Source organism: Lactuca serriola, chromosome 5, assembly GCF_051521515.1.
Source record: "Lactuca serriola cultivar US96UC23 chromosome 5, Lser_US96UC23_V15, whole genome shotgun sequence".
NCBI classification, from domain to species: Eukaryota; Viridiplantae; Streptophyta; class Magnoliopsida; order Asterales; family Asteraceae; genus Lactuca; species Lactuca serriola.
In genome coordinates this window covers 141,412,663-141,428,616 of record NC_136412.1, presented here as the reverse complement: position 1 = coordinate 141,428,616, position 15,954 = coordinate 141,412,663, and the positions used below count along the sequence as shown (strand labels likewise).

Here is a 15,954-nt window from a genome sequence, read left to right as displayed (position 1 = left end):
ATCTGTTTATGTAGGTAAACGTTTGGGAATCAACAATCAAGAGTTGGATTAAGTTGTTACAAGTAACCTAAAGTGAGTAAATATCGATTACATTTTCATGTCGCTCTATTTGCTAAACATTTTGGTATAAACTTATATGATAAGTACTTTTCCTTGCTATGTAACATTATGGTATGCTCATTGAAACTCGTTTAACCATTCTACTTGTTGCATATCGCTAAGGATTGGTTGAATTGTATGTTTTTTGTTGATATTTAAGGGGATTTAATCCACCACACGAAATGTGATTATTAGTGGCGACAAACATCACGGTTAAAAGTCCGATATATCGCCACTAATAGCTTTCGTGATGACGTGTCGCTGCTGTTGCGTCACTGCAAATGCTCCATATGTCGCCATTATTGCTCTACGTCGTCGACATCCCCATGTCGTTGTTAGTGCTCTACGTCGCCGACATTACCATGTCTATGTGGACTATCATTTGTATTTGTGACTATAGTTTGTCTTGCTGAATATTGTTACAATACAGATTCACACACAAATACACTATTTCTCTCTTATATGTCTCTCACACACACGATGACATACACTAGATGGTGTGTGTATGTATTGTATTTGTTCATTTGCATGTCCCACAACATCAATATACCACTTTTTTTTCAATTTAAATATTGAGCTTTATCTTTATTAAATTGTCATTTCTTCTATTTTAATAAATGAATGTTTTTTTTGCCACTTGTCACATTCTCATTCAATTTGTCAAATGTCATTTTGTGGTTATTTTGAATTAATTTTTTTTTCACATGTCATTTTATGAGTTTTTCTATTTTATTAAGTTCCACATAATATTTTAATGTAATAATTGCAATAAACGTAGTAATAAATATATATCAATTTCATTAATCAACTTATCTTTTAATTTCAAAATTCTCAAAATTAAAGTTCATTAATTTCTTTTGTTTATTTGTTTAATTCATTATTTTTCTTATTTTCTTATAAATTCAAACTTCTCAAATATTTTGACTTTTATACTTAATCTTTTTTTTTAAATTAACCCATGTAATATATATGTCTGACAACTAATAAATAAATATATGGATCAGTATACTAAAATTTAATTAACTTAATTAAAAAAATATATCATTTATTTTCTGTTTCATCTACTTTTAAATCCGAAAAGTTTCATTCGGTTCTCCACTTAGCAATATTTTTCAAGGAGCCCCCTTTTGTCATATGAAAAACATTAAATATAGTATGTTTTATCCGTAAATGCATTATATTTTTCATACATATCAACACTTTTCCTCATTTTGACGATGTTTTAGTCTCACCTATACTGCAATCAAAAATACTAACAAAACCAAATTAAAAATCAATAAATCATGACAATTAATTAGGTTTCCCCACTTCATACACGGTTTAATTGTATATTATTTTAATGTTTGTGGGGGAGATAGATATATAAGTTAGTGACAGTTGATTATTTTTTTCAGCTTTACAAATTTATTTCTTCTTTTGTAAGTGGATTATTGATCATTGCCCAATATGAAATGCATGAATACCATTTTACTACATATATACATAAATTAAGAAAGTTGAGAAGCGACCGACTTATTTCAGCTTCGGTTACTTAAAATTTTCAATCAGTGTGATTCTTGTTCATTCACCCCAATACTACCCTATATATACACATACTATGCAATAAATAGTAAATCAATTGTGATACTAAAGGAAATCAGAAGAGAGAGATGGAGTTCAAGAACTACTATCTTGACCTAATAATGATACCTTTATCATTTATAATATCCATCAGCTATAACTTATGGTTATGGCATAAGGTTCGTACTGAACCACTCTCGACTGTCATTGGTGCAAATGCCCATGGACGCCGGTTATGGGTATCTACCATTATGAAGGTAACACTGCTAGCTTTCCCTTAATTAAACACCTAACTCTATGCCATTTTCGTACAATGCTTTCTCATGACAATTAGTTGAATAAGTTTTAGAATATGATTATTATTTATATTTTCCTGCTTCTTGATGTCCTATTTTCATTGTTTTGGCAGGATAACGACAAGAAAAACATTTTAGCTATCCAAACAATTCGAAATACAATAATGGGATCAACCCTGATGGCTACTACATCGATTGTTTTATGCTGTGGTTTAGCGGCTGTTGTTAGTAGCAGCTATAGCGTCAAAACACCACTTAACAACACTATTTATGGGGCACATGGACAATTCATGGTAGCACTAAAGTACGTAACGCTACTTGTCATCTTTCTCTTTTCTTTCATGTGCCATTCTCTATCTATTAGATTCATCAGCCAAGTGAATTTCTTGATCAACTGTCCTGAAGATTCTACAATAGTGACTTCAACTTATGTTTCCGAGCTTTTAGAGAAGAGTTTTATGCTTGGCATGATAGGAAACCGGCTTTTCTATTCGGCACTTCCAGTTATGCTTTGGATTTTTGGTCCGGTGCTTGTTTTGTTGTGTTCTTCAACCATGGTGCCTGTGCTTTATAATCTTGATTTTCTGTTTGAAAATTCAAAGAATGGTAAGATGATGGCATAGAGAATAGGGCGTGACACATGCTCATTGAAAACGATATTTTAATCTGTATGTAAGATTTACCATCAGGTTTATGAAATGACCGAGCATAGATATCCAATGTCTTGAGTACAAAACTAATTTGTAGTGACAAATTTGTTAGTGATTTCCGTAAAAATAAATAAATCGTATTCATAAGGTGATATACTCAATGATACGGTGGCCCAGATACGAACTTTAAAAAGAAAAGAAAAAAAAAATAAAAAAAAAAATCGGCAATGGCATCAGAACAACAGAAGCTAGCCTTAGCCAAGCAAGAACATGAAGTTACAAAGAGTGATCGGCTAAGATTGGGCCAGACATCCACAAACTCCAATCTATTCTTTGTTTCCTGCATCTACCTGAAAAGGATGAAATCCAGTTAAGAGAGTGAAGCATACAATTAAAAACTAATCTAACACAGTTGCAGCCTTTGCGTCCATTAAAAACAAATGCAATTTCTAAGATTGCACAGCTCCCATATGACAGTATAGATAGCGTGGGAGCTAGACTACCCCTTAAATGTAAATTTAGTGATTTTTTTTAACAAATACAACCCAAATCCTTCATTAATCCGATAATCCATCATAAAGTCTGATAATTGTAAATCTAGTGTAAATCGGTTTAGTGACGATTTTGTGATGGAAACCTGGTTGGGAAACAATTTTTTTTTTCTAGTAGTGCAATTCCTAAAAAAATTGTGCTACCCCTTATTTTTCATTCTGGATCCACTGAGTCACAACATGACTTGAAGGACCTTTTTACTCAATTAGACAGAGAGTTTGTTTTCGGTCATATAGTTCAAATCATCATAGCTTCCCATGCATCAAATGCAACATTCCACCAATTTCCTTCTTGAGCCAGAGGACCTTTGAAAAGGAACATTCAAAGAGCACTTAATATGTAGTCTCCACATATAAGTTACAAAATTGGCATAACACGTTGTCCAAAGCAACACTGATCCTGTTTAGGTCGTCCTACTTTTGAATTTTTTTTTTCAATTTTACACACCAATTGACAATATTACCTTGTGGGGAATGAGCTTGATCCACCTTGTCGGATATAATCTTGGGAAGACTCCAACAATCTATCATCAATAGATGCTCTCAAAGATGATGGTGTGAAGAAACCTAGAGACAGGACCCATGAGCAGGCCTGGGTTGATTTGTTATAGTGTCTGCGGTAGGTCGGGCTACTCCTCAGAGTTTTTTTGTCTTTGAAACTTTATTTATGTGTCATCTTTTTTTGGAAAACGGCAAATATATAAAATTAAAACCACAACAAGATGATGTGGCAGAAGAGTACAAAAGACAACAGAAAAAGAGAAGAGTTACAAACAATGAAAAGGGCAAATATTCCACACTCTCCAATCTATCTTTTTAAATGAAGTTCTATGTTTGCTCCAGATGAACGATAAAGCATTTATCCTTTCCACAATTATTGTTGATTTCATGTAAACGTTCTCAAAGATCCGTTTATTTCGCCCAACCCATATGCACCATAACGTACCACATAATATCATACTCAACAAGCTTTGTTTCTTTTTATTACCAGACCATCTTTATATGAAACAAAGCATGTCCTTAACCGAGGATAACTTATCACACCCAATTCCACACCAATTAAGTATTGAATCCATAATCTCCTTTGCCATTGGGCAAGAAATCAGAATATGATCACACGTCTCCTCATCATTATTACAAGCTCCACACATTGTAGTTGGCATGCTGATTCCACGATGACTAAGAGCCACAGCAGAAGGGATTCGCCCCAGCTTAGCTCTCCAAACGAATGCTAGAATCTTGAACGGAGTCGCCTTACCCCAATCAAATGGTCCATCATTAATAATGAATCCAGCTAATTCAATTCGTTCTCTTAACTTACAAACCATAAAACGACCTTCGACTGTAAATTCTGATTCCCACCTGTCATCATTCGAATTCCAAGATATAATTTCTTTAATGTCAATGTTTGACCTTTCCAAATACGATCTCGATTTAGTGATATTCTTCCACACCCCTTTATTTGATTTGTTAGTCAACACCGACCAATGTCTTCCATCTAGCTTGTGGATACAACAAATTATCCTTGCCCACAAAGCAGAATCATCAGTTTTCAGCCGCTACATCCACTTGGCTACTAGTGAAATATTGAGGGACTTAATGGAACCCAGCCCCATACCTCCCACTTTCTTTGGCAAAATAAGCTTATCCCAGGAGACCCAACATATGCTTTTTTTTATCGTATAATCTTCTCCAAATAAAATTCCTTCTAATTCTTTCTATGTAACATCCCAAATTTCGAGGCCAAAAATTTTATTTTTAGAATTTAGCATGTAATAAAGCGTGTTACTAAAACATTGTCAAAGTTACATTAATTATAAAACATAAGGTCATGTCTCAAAACGATATCATCGGAAACAAGAAAATCAGAGTACGATCCCAGAAAATCCAGTGCGGAAATCATGTGTGTGATGCGCCGCTACGCCGCCGGCTCTTTTCCCTTTGACGAAGAGGTACCTGAAACCACAATTAAAACTATAAGCACAAAGCTTAGTGAGTTCCCCCATCATACCACATACCATACAATGTCAACGGTATCTTTCAACCGGTAATCATCATTGGTATCTTTCAACCGGTAATCATAATCGGTATCTTACAATCGGTATTCATCATCGGTATCTTTCAACCGGTAATCATCATCGGTATCTTTCAACCGGTAACTGGGGTCTATTCCAGCCCCTACTACTACTAGCATACAACAACAAGGTATAAGCATACAATCAGGCATATCCGAGTACTGACCTACTCTTCGGTCCTAAAGACCACTGTTAGGGGAAAACTATCCCTATCATACACATAGCATATCATACAGATACATCTCATAACCAAACATGTATCCATACAAAGATAACTATCACAAAGACAATCATCTTCTAAATACTCCTACTTGGTGGGCCGGCATTGTGGCCTTAGACCCACCCTTACTGGAGGTAACTCACCTCAAAAGGCTGACTGCTAAAAAGTTGACCCGCAAATGTCTGACAGCTGCTCCGGTGATTCCCCGGCTATATTCCATAAAACACTTAATCAGACATTGATACTAATCCCAGGGTAAAATGACTATTTTACCCCTGACCGATTCCAAACCAAATCCAAGTCAAAGTCAACTTCCAGTTGACCCGACAAACCGAGTTGGATTGCCAACTTGTCGAGTCCATATCCAGTCGATTGACCCTACTCTCGTCTCTACTCGTCGAGTTAGGCATTGACTCGACGAGTTCTCTTCCTAACTGAATACTCAATGGTCCTTCATCCAACTCGCCGAGTTGTATAAACAACTCGTCGAGTTAATCTTCATCCGATGAACACGTTCTGTCATCGACTCACCGAGTTGATGAACAACTCGCCGAGTTCTATGAAGATTGCCTTGGACCCACCGAGTCAGGGCATTGACTCGCCGAGTCCCTCCATTGATGAGTCTGGCTTCCGGCTCACTGATTCCACCTATGGCTCACTGCTCTACTCGCCTAGTCGAAAAGGGGAAAAATCGGGGACTCGCGACTCGACTCGCCGAGTCGCATACATGCAATCTCTCTACACTCGATTCTGCTTGAATCCGGTGCATTCCATTCATAGATCTGGGTTCCTAGGACTCGGTTAACACGTAATGTTTCCAACTTTACGTGTATATAATCATCAATAGGGATTCTAAGGCTCAAAACACACTAAAAGGGGTAGATCTAGGGCATTCATGCAATATGGCCCCATAAAGGTATTAGATCTAGGCTTCTGGAACTCGAACATAGCCAGATCTAGCATCTATTCAGCCCATTATGATCCCTATACTACTAACAAGCTTGGAAATGGATCAAAGATAGCTTAATGGTGTTCTAATAGGGATTTGAGCATAAAAACAGAATAGATCCGAATTGTACCTCAATGAACTCTGGATTAAGTCCTAGATTCTTTCTCTTCACCTTCTCTTTTGGTCTTTCCTTCCTTCTCTTCTTCAAACTTCAAGGAACAAGCACAAGAACACTTCAAATCACAAGGAGAGGGTTAGGATTCGGTATACGATGCTCTGAGGGTGAAGGAGGCTAACTTGGGGTGCATAAGGGGGGATTAAATAGGGTGCAATCCCCTGAAATTAGGGTTTCTTTCAGACTGATGGACTCGCCGAGTACAGAATAAGGACTCGCCGAGTCACCAACTTAAACGTGCTCAAAATCCCGTCCCTACTCAACGAGTCTAGCCTACGACTCGCCGAGTCCAAGGCTAAAACTGAAAAATACTCAGATAAATCATACATACCAGGAACTAGGTGCTATAAATCTCCCCCGCTTATTTTAGACTTCGTCCTCGAAGTCTGTTGCTCGATCCTGAAACAGCTCGGGGTAATGCTCCATCATTTCCTTCACCGGCTCCCAAGTCCAATCTGAACCCTTCCGATGCTGCCATTGTACCTTCACAAGTTCCACCCTCTTGTTCCTTAGATCCCTCGACTTCCGGTCGAGGATTGCCACTAGTCGCTCAATGTAATTCAGGCTACCATCGACCTGAATATCCTCCAGGGGTACCACCGCTGAGTCGTCCACCAAACACTTTCGCAACTGAGAAACATGGAAAGTGTTGTGTATCTGACTGAGTTCGGCTGGCAGATCTAGCTTATATGCCACCTTGCCCACCCGGGCCAGAACCCTGAAAGGTCCAATGTATCTGGTGCCCAACTTGCCCCGTTTCCTGAATCGGATGACGCCCTTCGATGGAGACACCTTCAGGATAACCATATCCCCGACCTGGAATTCCAAGTCTGACCGGCGCTTGTCGGCGTAACTCTTCTGCCGACTCTGAGCAGTCTGAAGCCTGCTCCGAACTTGTTGAATCCTCTCAGTCGTCTTGAGCACCACTTCGGTGCTCCCCATGACCCTCTGGCCTACCTCACCCCAACATATCGGGGTCGTGCACCTCCTTCCGTATAACATCTAAAAAAGAGGACAGTCATTACTTGCGTGGTAGTTGTTGTTGTATGAGAACTCAGCCAAGGGAAGATAGGTATCCCAACTACCACCAAAGTCTAGCACGCAAGCCCGCAACATATCCTCTAGAGTCTGGATGGTCCTCTCACTTTGACCATCTGTCTGTGGGTGAAAAGCAGTGCTAAAATGCAGACGAGTACCCAGCTCATCATGGAACTTCTTCCAGAACCTGGATGTAAACCGTACATCTCTGTCCGAAATCACCAAAACTGGCACTTCGTGCCGCGCCACCACCTCCCTGATATAGATATCGACCAATTTCTCGGTCGAGATGCTCTCCTGAATCGGGATAAAGTGGGCCCTCTTGGTCAATCGAACGACGATGACCCAGATCGAATCCACTCCCCGCGCGGTCCTGGCTAGCTTGGTGATAAAATCCATTGTGATGTCTTCCCATTTACACAACAAAATCTCCAACGGCTGCATCTTGCCGTGGGGCCTCTGGTGCTCGGCCTTGACCTTCCTGTAGGTCAAGCACCGCTCCACGTACCAAGCTATATCCCGCTTCATGTAGGGCCAGTAATAGTCCAGACGAAGATCCCTATACATCTTCGTCGCCCCGGGATGAATGGAGAACCGGGATTTGTGCGCCTCCTCCATCAGAACCTGGCGCACGCCTCCATGATAAGGGACCCACACCCTACGGTGAAGATTCAACAACCATCGGCTATCATAGTCGAAGGATGAAACCTGCCCCATAATCTTCTCACTCTTCTGATGTTCCTCCTTCATAGCCTCCTGCTGGGCCTCCCGAATCCGCTCCAAAAGCGGAGTCACCACTGTCAGCCACCACATTGGCAGATATCTCGGATCGGCGCTGCCTTGCGGCTAAGCACGTCAGCCACCACATTGGCTTTCCCCAGATGGTAAAGGATCTCACAATCATAATCCTTTACCACGTCAAGCCACCGACGCTGCCTCATTTTCAGATTCGGCTGGTCCATGAGATACCTCAGGCTCTTGTGGTCCGTGTAAATGGTACAACGAACCCCATAGAGGTAATGACGCCAAATATTGAGGGCGAACACAACAGCCCCCAGCTCCAAATCATGCGTCGGGTAGTTCACCTCGTGAGGCTTCAGCTGCCTCGAAGCATAAGCAATAACGTGTCCTCTCTGCATCAACACTGTGCCCAAACCCGAGATGGATGCATCACAGTACACAACAAAATCCTCCATGCCCTCTGGCAGGGCTAATATTGGTGCCTCGCACAATCTCTGTCTCAACGTCTCGAATGCGGCCTGCTGGTCAGAGGTACGACTATCTTGGAGAAGTCCTGAATAAATCTCTGATAGTAGCCCACCAATCCTAGGAAGCTCCGAATCATGGATGGAGACCTCGGGACCTCCTATCTCATCACGGCCTCCACCTTGGCCGGATCCACTGATATCCCGTCCTAGTTGACAAGGTGCCCCATAAACTGCACCTCGCGCAACCAGAACTCACACTTGGAGAACTTAGCATATAAGCTCTCCCTCCTCAAAGTACTCAGAACCTCATGCAAGTTCTCCTCATGCTGCTCTCGTGTCTTGGAATAAACCAATATTGTTGGGTTTTGAGCATTCTAACACTCCTAAGTGTACATGCAACCCTAAATACCTTGGATCTATGTTTTCTCTATTATACATACAAATATGAACATCCAAGGTATTATCCTAATCTAGCATATAAAATAATGAATATAATAAGATAGAATACATACCTCTTTCATGTAGAAAGTCTTCATGAAGCTTGAGTGCCAAGTGCCCCAAGTGTGACACCTCAAATGGTTCACACAACACCAAATACACTTGGAATAACTTGAGAGAAATCTACACTTCATGAAATCGGCTAGCCCTCTCTAGCATGATCCTAGTCAACGATTTTGTCAAGAATAAGATCTTTATATAGTATTATAATTAGGGTAAACCCTAATTGTCATGACTTTCCATTTCCTTGGATCCATGGGTTCAAATACACCATGGAGCATCCATGGACCATCCTATGGGTTTTAGCCCAACTTGATTATCCATGGAGCATTAGCCCACTATACAAGTATGGATGATTTACACAATCAACCCACATATTTAATTAGTCTTCTTTTGATCACTTAATTAATCCTAGATTAATTCTTGATCAATACTAATTAAATAATCTTATTATTCTTATTATTAATATACTAGAACTTATAATATATTAATAACCATAAGGGTCTTATTTCTCTCATTATAGTCTATCCAAGTGCATGATGCCATGCAACCCAAATGGACCATGTCGGGTCGGGTCAAGTCTTACCAATTATAGTTATGGACTTAGACATTAATCCAACAGTCTCCCACTTAGATAAGTCTAAAACTAATACTGCGTATGACTTCAGGAACCGACTGGCAATCGTAGCTCTCAAAAGCTTCTGTCGAACACTGACCTTGTAGATGAACTCTGACCTTTGTCAGTGACTTGTCCATTAGATAAGGGATCATATATTCCTCCATTCTAGATATCATATGGACTGAGACATGGATTATAATCATTCTCTCTGTCCATTTGTTGTTTCCCGATTTCCGATTTATGACGACTGACTAATTGAACAAATCAAATCAGTCCTGGCCCGGCCGAGCACTTCCATTTGTCATCATCAAATCATCGAGGGGCCCACAGATATCGCTTTTATCTCGAAGGTAAAAGGAATGGATAAACTTCGACTCATATGGCTTGTTCTACTACTTGTTGAATCATACACAAAGACACGTTTTATAGCACCGAGTTACCAAATGCGTTTTCGTGCAATCAATGTACTATCAACTCATAGTAACAACTCATATCTCTAGGTTTGAAGAATATAAGATATTATCGTCTCATGATCACTCGTGATAAAATCCATGAAGTGATTCCAATGAGCGCGGGTTGAATCCAATACTCAGAACTTATGAGCACTCATGAGTGTTGTAGCCCTTTGTCCAACACCTTAGACCTCTACAAGCCAACCCATGACAGTCTTAATTCATATCTACTTCCAACATATGACCAACTGTGGACGGTTTGAATAACTTAGCCATTCTGGAAGAATAACCTAGTTTATTTGGGAAGTCAAAACATGCAAAGTGAAACACAATAATAATTGAATCCAATATGGTATCAAAACCTATGAACATAAATAAAACACCTTTTATTTATCACCATATGATTACACATTATTCATTGTATACTGTTTCAGCTATCAACTTTATTCTTGAATTTAAAACAATAGTTGTCCCATGCTCCAAGCATGTACACTATGTTTTCTAAACACTAGTCATGCCATACACCAAGTATGCATACTATGTTTGTCTATGATCTTTACTTTGTGAACTAGATCCATTGAACATAACTTCAATGATTCTCTTTTCACACTCCCAAATCCTTACTGCAAATACAAGAATTCCAAATTCATGTCATTTACTGAAATCTGTTAGATTCTAAACTTATATGCATTGATCCTCTTGTAATGATTATGCACAAATTCATAAAGACTTGACAACAAACATTACAGAGCATTCCAAAGGAGATCAACTCCTTGGAAACATCCTTCTTGCATTAAGTTTCCTTAATCTTACACAGATTTAAAATTCTAACTTTGAAACATTTCCAGATTCCATTTTGACTATCACTTTTGAACAAGAGTTGCCTCCTTACAGACTATGTCAATATGGTCCTTCCAGAATTATCACTATACTTCCAACTGTCCTTGAGCAACCAATCATTGGTAAACCTTAGATTGTCTTCGACAATTGTTTAATCCTTTTAGTCATATCCAGTTCTAAACCTTTTCCCTTCTTAATGCCCCAGGCATTTGGAAAATTTTAGAAAGGATGAATATAGCACATGTAATCGATCCTATATTTGAAGCATATGGGACACGATTCATGATGTCTCACATAAAGACTAAACCAGTCTTTTGCTATAATATTTCCATTTCTATTTGCCAAGTTCTCATAATTCAGATTATGAAAAGGGATGTCGTAATCATAATCGAATTTTAGAACGCAAATAATGGACCCATATACAAAATTTCCTTATGTTGAGCCATTCCAACATGAAATTCATATATATATATATATATATATATATATATATATATATATATATCCTTGACTAAATGATTAAAACCTCACGATCTAAGCTTATAGATTTGAGATGAAGTATAATTTCCTCTCCCTTAATTATAGCAAAACAACTCTTTCCCAATTGAAACCTTTTGTTTTCTATAATTAACATTGCTAACTTGTAATACTTATCATAATTATCATGCTCCCACTAACATGATGATTATTAGCATAACACTTATGCTCCCACTAGCTTTGACATGTACTCAGAAATCAGCTGACTTTGTTACCAAAGTTCAGATCACTACTAGAAAAAAAAAAGCCTTTTACGACGCTCATTGCGCGTCGTAAAAGGCTCAGACGATGCGCAAATGCACGTCAAGGAAGGCCCTGTCATAAAGAGAGACGACGCGCATTTACGACGCTCGTTTATGACGCGCAATTACGACGCGCGTTTACGACACACAATGCGTATCAAGGAAGACCCTATCATAAAGAAAGACGACACACATTCGCGTGTCGTAACTTTATGACGCGCGTGTTGATGACACGCAATGCGTATCAAGAAAGCCCCTATCAAGAAAGGTCATGTCATAAATGAAGATGACACACATTTTTGCGTATCGTAAATTTAAATGTTAAAAAAAAAAAAATTTATATATTTATTAATTTTTAAATTAAATTTTCATTTAATTTCTCAAAATAAAAATAAAATACCATATACAAAAGCTACAATCCATTGCATAATATAAAATAAAATTTCATACTCAAAAAATAAAATAAATTGCACAAATTATAATGTCATACAAAGAATCATTCAAATGTTAAACAAAAGTAACACATTGCTAACATGGGTTATACATTCCTATAAAACTAACAAATAATCATACAACTCTGTTTCTTACTGGAAAGGAATGCCAAACATGATTACAAGTCTCCCTTAATCTTGATTACTCACCTGCTTAAGTAGAATGCTATTGTTGAGAAGGTTACCTAGCAACAGAGAAAAACACAACACCTCACCCACAATCACAACATCATTTACAAAAAAAGGGGTTGTCAATTACTTTCATTAAGACTTTCATTCAATCACAAAAATATTAAATAAAAGGGTGAAAAAAATAACTTACTTTTGATAAGTTGATCTCCCTTAGAGCAAAAACAGCTAAAGCAACGTACAAGACCCTAGGTCCTTCTTCTAATGTAAACACAATGCTCGTCTGCAAAATTAAGGCGATAAATTAAATTTGAATATTGTTTGGGTAGTTTATATATGATTTGATAATTTGATTTAATATACAATAAAACAAATTATCTTTTTTGTTACCTTATGGGGCTTGTTAATTCCTGGGATTATAGGTTCTCTTGCTAGTATTAGAAAACGAGTTATGTTATCTAAATCATCCTGAACATTCGATATAACAATTGTAAGACTAAAAGAGAAATGTATATTTGAAAATACTATGAGATGTGATTTTTTTAATGTTATCAATCCATAAATTAAGCGGAACAATAAGTTACCTATCTTTTTTAAAAATTATTATAGGGGTATAATGACTAAAATGCCCTTGTATTTATATACATGTTTACAAATATAACTTTAATAACTAGGTGACACCTGGATTGTTTGTGCTAGAATATCATGCCCAATTTCAGCAGCTCGAGAACTTACAACTGCTCTAGTGTCTCGTATGGATTCCGAGGCTACAATCTATTAAAAAAAACTCTTAACAGATTTTAAACAAAGAAAAAAACACAATATTAAAAGTTTAAACACAAGAATCAGCAACTTGTTTCATTTACCTATCCATAGTTTCAGTTTATAGTAATCAAAATATAATAATAAAGAAAAAAGTTGAGAAGAACTTACAACTTCTACCATCAAACAATGAGTCAGCACTAGCTTCAATTACTTGATATGTTCCAGCAATAATGTCCATAATAAGTGTAGCCATTTGAGACATAAGGACCATAGGGTAAACTCCCAATTCCATCAGTTCTCTAGCTCTTTTCACAGTTTCAGTTGTGTTTGATGACATTGCTAACTCCAGAAGTTCCAATAAATTCTCATCAGAGACAACTCCTACCTACAATCAACTCCAAAAGAATTAGTAAAAAAGTTTGAACAAAAAGTTACAAGGATCAAGAAACTAGTAGATTAGATACTTACAAGTTTATTTCCAGCCTCTGAAGTGTCTTCATCTTTTTCATTACTTTGATTTACATCATCGCCATGTGCATTTTCTTCCATCACTATATCAGCAGTATGTAGCCCTAGCCCATGCTTCTCTTTATGCTATGGAAACTTAGTTTCATCATCCATCTTTTCAATATCCATCTCTTTGTCTATCTCGGCTTCAGGTGAAGTGATGATGATCCAATCAAAAGTAGTGGTTGCTACCTTAAAACCACAAGAAAGAGAAAGAATTAAAACCTAGTTAGCATACTTGAAGGTTGAAGCTGCAAGAAATTTAGAGGAGATGCAAGGCGAACTAACTGCTATGTTTGATTTTGAAGACTGAGTCTACGGGTTTCATCGACTCCTTTGTGGATAAATGTTGTCTGAAGGGTGCCACGTGGTATTGTAATAGCTTCCCATTTATCTTGAAATGAATATTTTCCCTTCTGTAAGAAATTTAGAGCCTTAACCACCTGTACATGTATAAAGGACATGTATCAACGCATAAGCATGTGAAAAAGACTGAAAAAATGAAGTGGATATAAGGATAAAGGATTATATAGTATAGTTACTCGTTCTAAAGGTAAGAAGAATGCTAAAGCACTTGAAGATTTGCTTCCAGCATTTAAGGCAACAACTCGTCCTTCCCAATCAACGACTGGGGACCCACTTGAACCACATTTGGTTCCTGAAGCTGATTGTCGTAACCAAAGAAATTAATAAAAATTAATAACAAACCTGAAGCATTGATCACGAGTAGCAATGCCAACACTTGAAAGGTTTTCATCAACTAAAGCCAAAGGTCCATGTTTCATTTCAACACCATTTGTTATAACTTAAATCAAAATATAGGATAAATTCAGGAACTTGTTTCGTTGGATGGAATAGAATGACAACTAGAAAATAATATAATAATAAACTATCCAACATCAACTTTCTTGATGCATGAGCAAAAGAAGAGTGAAAAGCTTCTGATGAAAAGTTTTATTTATAGACACCAGATCGATGATGCCCAGATTTTCAAAAGGCATAGAAAGCAATAAGAAGTGAGAAGTGAAGGGCATCTTGATGTGCTTAAGCTTATATTCGTACCCAAAAAGAAATCTTGATGATGACTTTCTTACCCCTATGGATTCTGTTGCAAAATTTTCAGCCAATGTTTTGGTAAATCTAATTGGTACCCATTAGAAAAGAGAAGTGTTGCTAAAGATTATCTCATCTAGTAATTAACAGTGAATGAAAAATTCATCATTTACATACAAAGTTCAGCCCTGCATTGAGAGAGGATGGAATAGACAAGTGTTAGAAACTACCACATAGGGGTAAAATGGTAATTTAGTCAGCATACACTGTAGATGATCTAATTGAAGCTTTACCTTAGTAGATGGTCTTGCAAGATTTAAAAGTGATTACTGTATCAGAAGTGCAGTGGTTTTATCAGAAAAGGACATGAGTACAAACAAGATGAAAACTTTTTTATAAATTGCAATTTGTCAATATGTTGACCAACTTACTTGTCATTGTTGACTAAAGATCCAACACCTATCTCATAACAAACTTGCATTAAGCCTATAGACAGGATGCTCACTAGGTGCAGTTAACAAAGGAAACAAGAAGAAAACATCTAGGGATGAGAGATCGCCAATCGAGCACTTTTTGGAATGAGAAAGCCTGATTCTTGAAACAATCTGACCAAGGGCATGTTTGTTCCATGTCTCAGAGGAAGCATCTTCTGTATCCAGATAATCAGCGAGAAGGGCCAAGGCCTGAAACAAAATAAAATAAAATGACAACCAACAACCAACAAGAAGAAGTCGGAAAGAATACTGCATTTATTAACTCAAGTACTACTATCATAAATAGAAATACATGGACTTGCATTTGCAGAAATTTGATATACTCAATTGCATCACCTAGAATACTTGCTTTCTCTCTCTGTAGTTGATGTAAGTTTAGTTCAAAAACAGAAAGGGGAAAAGAACAAAAAAAAAGACCCCAAAAAACAACAGAAACAAATTTTGTCATCACCTTGTTGCAGTTGGGAACAAGTGTCTAGAGGGTTCTTATTTAATTAGATAGAGAG

The 15,954-nt window shown here is 37.6% G+C and overlaps 1 protein-coding gene across 1 annotated transcript; it reads left to right on the top strand.

The window, feature by feature from the left end:
* Nucleotides 1–1,600: 1,600 nt before the first annotated feature.
* LOC145053039 (uncharacterized) lies at nt 1,601–2,675 on the top strand. Its single transcript, XM_079000992.1, has 2 exons — nt 1,601–1,916; nt 2,069–2,675. Exons 1-2 carry the CDS (start codon nt 1,749–1,751, stop codon nt 2,576–2,578), a joined length of 678 nt encoding a protein of 225 aa, XP_078857118.1. The 5' UTR covers nt 1,601–1,748; the 3' UTR covers nt 2,579–2,675.
* Nucleotides 2,676–15,954: the final 13,279 nt, after the last annotated feature.

Coding starts and splice junctions, on each gene's coding strand:
- LOC145053039 (XM_079000992.1), top strand. CDS start 1,749: ATGGAGTTCAAGAACTACTATCTTGACCTAATAATGATACCTTTATCA. Junction 1,917..2,068: donor GGGTATCTACCATTATGAAG/GTAACACTGCTA, acceptor TTGTTTTGGCAG/GATAACGACAAGAAAAACAT.